Source organism: Gossypium hirsutum, chromosome D11, assembly GCF_007990345.1.
Source record: "Gossypium hirsutum isolate 1008001.06 chromosome D11, Gossypium_hirsutum_v2.1, whole genome shotgun sequence".
NCBI lineage: Eukaryota > Viridiplantae > Streptophyta > Magnoliopsida > Malvales > Malvaceae > Gossypium > Gossypium hirsutum.
In genome coordinates this window covers 49,759,392-49,764,974 of record NC_053447.1, presented here as the reverse complement: position 1 = coordinate 49,764,974, position 5,583 = coordinate 49,759,392, and the positions used below count along the sequence as shown (strand labels likewise).

At 30.1% G+C, this 5,583-nt stretch overlaps 1 protein-coding gene across 1 annotated transcript; it reads right to left on the bottom strand.

Annotated features, from left to right (window-relative positions):
* Positions 1–531: 531 nt before the first annotated feature.
* On the bottom strand, positions 532–3,661 carry LOC107948932 (protein DETOXIFICATION 24). Its single transcript, XM_016883598.2, has 8 exons — positions 2,997–3,661; positions 2,373–2,914; positions 2,195–2,281; positions 2,046–2,102; positions 1,648–1,886; positions 1,457–1,575; positions 1,254–1,340; positions 532–1,167 (listed from the first exon to the last, which is right to left on the bottom strand). The coding sequence occupies exons 1-8, from the start codon at positions 3,234–3,236 to the stop codon at positions 1,075–1,077; spliced, it is 1,464 nt and encodes a 487-aa protein (XP_016739087.2). The 5' UTR covers positions 3,237–3,661; the 3' UTR covers positions 532–1,074.
* Positions 3,662–5,583: the final 1,922 nt, after the last annotated feature.

The following is a 5,583-nucleotide window of genomic DNA, read 5'->3' as shown; positions in this document are numbered from 1 at the left end:
ACATGAAAGGTATCTATTTTATCTTGTAATAGTAGTTTCCTAACATGAAAATTAGGGAAATCAATAATTTTAAGTTCAACATTCTCACTAGTACAAGTTTTAGCAAGCCAATTCACCATCATATTCCCTTCTCTTGGAACATATTGTAACTTTACCATTTGGATATGTCTTGTTGCTTCGTTAATCATTCCAATAAGAATAGTAGAATTCGCATTGTTCTCATTTATCATTTTAATAGTCATCAAACAATTACTTTCCATAAGTACTTTGGTGTCGTTTCTAGTTCATAATAAAAGTAAGATAATTAAGAGTTTTTTTTAGTTGAGATTACGTGAAAACATATTATAAGGGTACTTTCAAAATTATTGTTTTGAGATTTAGCCCCAAATTATCTGTTCTTGAGCGTTAGAATTAAAAAAGCAATAGCTTGTTTAACCATCTTAATTTTTCCTGAAATCCATATAATAGTAGCGATGGACGACCTAGCTTCTTTCTTGAAATAATAAAAAGCTTTACACACCTCCTAAAATTGAGACACATTCTTTATTATTAGAATAAAGAAAATCAAGATAGTCCCTAAAAAGAGAGCTATGCATCTTCCCTTATCTAGACTTGTTTGGTATGAATAATAAGTGATCATTTTATACATCTCAATCATCTTACACCAATCCAAGCAATTGGAACCAGCGCTTTGTAATTCTGTACATTATCTATCTCACTCATACATACTTTTTGATTCGTGCGATTTAGAAATAATAACCTAAGAACCAATCCTTAATATTTTTTATTCTTATACAACCGTAAAAGAATTTTTATTTACTCTAATCATCTTATGTAGATCATACACAGATTTTTTGACAAATAAAAATATTTAACACTATCACGAGTGGAGTATTTTAACTCCAAAACCAAAGTTATGTTCCTACTCTTCCACCAGAAGATAGGATACTTACTAAAATTTCTGACTTTTCCTCCATGAATTTAACTTAATAAAAAAACAAAACTTTGATTACGTGTAAAAATATGCATACGTTTCAGACCACTATAAGCTTATATAGTGAAATGGTTGTTGAGTCATTCATTCACTGTTTCACCACTAAGCTTCCCATAAGATGTCTCTGAAGGCTCCAATAGCCACTTGTTTAGCCTCTCTGATGCTTTATTAACCTGGAAAGTAAAAAATGTATTCCTCCATTATTTTCAAAAAAAATTATTGTATTTTAAAAAAGAAAAATTATCATCATTTTAATTACCTCTTCTTCCCAATCAGTCCTTGAGGTAATGTAGGCTAGAACAAATGTTTGCGCTGCAACCCCAATTATCATCCCAATCCATATTCCCTGTCGAAATCAAATAACTTATTTATTCATTTGTTCTAGCTTAATCCTCCAGATGGCCTATAAATAAATAAAATATAAAGTTCATTATAAAAAAAATCTGTTTCTTAAGGTCTAACCTTGACTTCCATTTTGGCTACATATCCAAGAAGAATTCCTAAAGGCACACCAACCACATAATAGGAACAGATGTTAACACATGCAACCATTTTTTGTCTACCAGCACCAATTGCTATCCCTGCATTGCAGATTTTAACCATGTCATTCTTTTCCCTTCCCATACATATTCAGGCAATATATATATACTTGCCTGAGAGGATTGGCTGAACACTGTTGAGCAAAACTGAGAAAGAAAGCAACAAAGAGAGGTCTGCCACGGAGTTTGCTACTTCCTCATCACTTGTAAACAAGTAACCTATTCGATGCCCAAATATTAAGCACAGTGCCCAGAATAACACTCCTATACTCAGTGATGTACATAATAGAACTTTCATCGAAAATTTTGCTGCTTTGGCGTTTCCTCTCCCTAGTTCATTTGAAACTCGCACACTGTAGGACAGAAAACCGTCATGTATCTCGATTTAAATATAGTGTTGCAGTCAATAAGTTGGTATGCTCAAATTTATTCAAATATGTAATGAACATTAATAGTTCAGAAAAAAAGTTGAAAAATTCGGATAACGTAGCACTTATAGGCAAATCACCAACCTAGCTGCTGTGAGGAAGCCGAGGAACACCATGAGTTGCCAAGCTATGATATTCAGGCTGCAATGTGATATATTCTTTGGTTAAATTCGAGTCAGAAAAAGACAACATATATGGTATGCGTATATATACATGAAAATTGACCATCTTACCAAATGGAGAGGGCATCGATGGCAACTGCAGCATTTTTCATATACCCTCCCAACAGGACTAGGATAGCATAGTACCACAACTCTAAGCTGACAAGCCAACAACATAAGCAAAGAAATCGAATAAATATTCACAAAAATTTTAGATGTTAAATCTAAGTAAAGGGAAATGGAATTTTACCAAATCATCACTCCTGAGGATATTGAGAGCTTAAGTACTGGAAATAGATCAAGAAAACAAGCAAAAGTGAAGCCTTTCCATGTTTCGGGACTCCATCCACCAAATACATAAATAAGCTCCCCAATGACCACCAACCAACTTGATATTATCATTGAACTCATAGCACCAGGGATCCCCCAATTCAATTTGCTCACAAGGATCCATGACAACAACACATGAAGAATGAAAGAGGCAGCAGAAGTCCACCCAACAATCATATTTTTAAGCTGGCATTGCAAGTATTTTTGGATGGTGAAGTTGAAAACAAAAAAGTAGAGAATGGGGATGAACCAAAGAGATATATATCCTGCAGCAGTGGCTATTTCCTCATCTTCTCCAAGTAATTTGAAGATTGGTGATGCAAAGATGAATACTGGTAGCAACACAGCTGATGTGACAAGATTAATGATCCATGACCTTTGCAAGTAAATACCCAACATGTGGTAATGTTTTGCTCCAAATGCTTGCCCACATAGTGTCTCGGTTGCACTGGACATCCCCAACTGCAAAATATTGATGAAGCAAATAATCAATCAGGGGACTCTAAAGTAAGGCAATTTCTGAATGATTAATCACATGATATACCAATATTCCATTTGCAAATCTAACTGTGATGACTTGTATAAGAGCATATGCTGCAAGCTGTCGTTCACCAATGTGTCCAATGAAAGCTTGGGTCACTACAAACATGCCAAAAGCTGTAACCCTCGCTAACATTGAAGGAAACCCAACCTTCCATAGTTTTCCTGATTCCTCTAAAACTCTCCTCCTCAGATTATTACTGTTTTCCTTTGGTTCTTCTGACCCAAGAAGCCTCTCATCCATGTTGCTGCTGCTTTCACTTCTGCAATAATGCAACAACTATGAATAGTATAGGATCAACTAGTGTGATTTACATATCACTGTTCATCAATGTCTTAGATTTATAAAGAGTATCAAGGTGTAATTGTGAATTTCATCTTACTTTAATTTGTGATTTTATATTTTACAAAAATTAGAAATTTTATCTAATTGTGTAACACTATTAAATCTTATCATTAAATTATTTATTTGAAAATAAACAATTTAACAATTTATATGTACAAATTTAATAAAAACCAGTTATCCAGTAATTAATATAAAATAAATTAGCAAAAACAATAGTGGATGTTATGTTTCTTATTTTCATAAATTAGAAAGAAAAAACTATGACAAATTAAAACAAAAAAAAAAACTCAATTTTATAAAATTATAAAATTAAATTCAAAATTAAACTTTAAATGAAACCTAGTGTGAATATTTTATTAGTGATATTATGAGATTGGAATCTTTCAAAATATGCGGGGACGAATGGGTATAGACAAATGGCAGTAACTGCTGATAATATTATTGCATGCCTTTTCTGTAATATGTACGAATGTTTAAAGTTATATGACATGGACGGCTATATAATAAAAGATGTATTGAATTACCCATTTTCACCTCCAAGTTGAGTTAGAATTTTTGAAAGAAAAAAGAAAATGAATCAGTTTGATTCAAATTATTTTTAATTAATAAAATATCTTTATTTAAATTTAATTCCTTCAATTTGTTATTAAAATAAATTCTGATATAATGAATGTACTTTGCATGTTCATTTTATGGTCAATAGAGATAAGATTCTATTGATTTCTGAAAATATTTTCTATTTTATTTTTAGAAAATATTTTTTCTATTTTATTTTTAAAAAAATTAAAAATATATATTTGATAAATAGAAATAAAAATTTATTTTCAATTATGAAAAATAAAAAAAATATTTGATAATTATTTTCTATAATAGAAATAAAATTAGAAAAACACTTTACATTTAGATAGATTCAAATTAAGATATCGAGTTTAATATTTAAAATGTTTTAAAAAATATTTTTTATTTATATGGATTTAAATCCAGAATAATTTATTTATAATTAAAAAATTATCTTTATCATTTTCAATCTTACAAGGCACTTTTAGTATGAAATTAAATAAATGGTTTGTATAAAAATTAGATTTTTTTTTTACATTTATCACTCTTTTCTAGCATGGACAAAGGAGAATGAAAAGGGGGTAAATGATTACTTAATAAGCGACAAAATTAACGAAAAATGTAGCTTTGATTTAAGTGGTTTTTTATATTATTTAAGAAAATAAGTTGATTTTGGAAGTCACATGGTAAAATGTGCGTTATGCAAAAAGTGTTTTTCAAAAAATATTGTACATAAAATGTATTTTTTAAAATTATTTAAGGCCCTTTAGATGGACGGTATGTTTACTTGCAGTTAGTGTAAAAACAACGGTGATAATGAGATTAGATACTATAGCGTGAGACAAAAGAAAGCTAAACGTATCGCATTGGAGATGCTTGCATTTTCTACCCTCGAGTCTCAAGTTCGAATTCCCTTTCATGTTTATTTGACTTCTTTTTTTCTAATGAATGATTCAAGCTTTTTTTTTAACTTTTAATTAATGTTTTTAATTAATAAACATGTTATTATCAAGTTTTAAATTAACAAATGTAACGATCCGAAAGTCAATGGTATTAGAAAATGCAGTTTCGGAACCCCGTTTCCGTAAACCGAACTTGTAAATATTTTATTATATTTATGGAGTTATTGTACAAATGAATTGAATTTTGGATAGATAATTTTGTGAAATTAGTAACTAATCAAGGTACAATGAATAAATCATAAAAGTAGTAAAAAATTTAATCCCTATAGATTTTAATTTCTAAAGGACTTAAATAGTAATTAAATCAAGGTTAAAATGGCAATTAGACCATTTTGGAATTGGAGTGGAATTATAAATTACATTACTTTTATAATTAAAATAATAATAAAGTACGAAATGACAATTAATAAATAAGAGAAAGGATGTTGTCATCCATTTTTCTCTTCTTCACGTTTTGAAACAAAAGAAACTGAAGTAGCCTGTAACACTCCAAACCTGGCCTAAACGTTATGGCCAAATTTGGAGGAATTACATCAACTTGTTTAAAAACTTTTGTCTTAGTTAAACTTAGGGTGTTTTTCGAAAAACGTAAAATATGACAACACATTCTTACAAAGGTATAGAAATACTTAAGTACGAAATCACTTGCTTCAAACCCAAAATTTGAATGCAGAGCTGGGTTTTGAAAGTAATTACTTTTGGCGAAATCCTTTCTAGCTTGAAGG

Bases quoted from the DNA above. Each gene is read 5' to 3' on its own strand.
- LOC107948932 (XM_016883598.2), bottom strand. From the start codon at position 3,236: ATGGATGAGAGGCTTCTTGGGTCAGAAGAACCAAAGGAAAACAGTAAT. The intron at 2,282-2,372 runs GTAAAATTCCAT...TTGGCTTGTCAG, and splicing joins TCCTCAGGAGTGATGATTTG to CTTAGAGTTGTGGTACTATG. The intron at 2,103-2,194 runs GTAAGATGGTCA...ATCACATTGCAG, and splicing joins ATCGATGCCCTCTCCATTTG to CCTGAATATCATAGCTTGGC.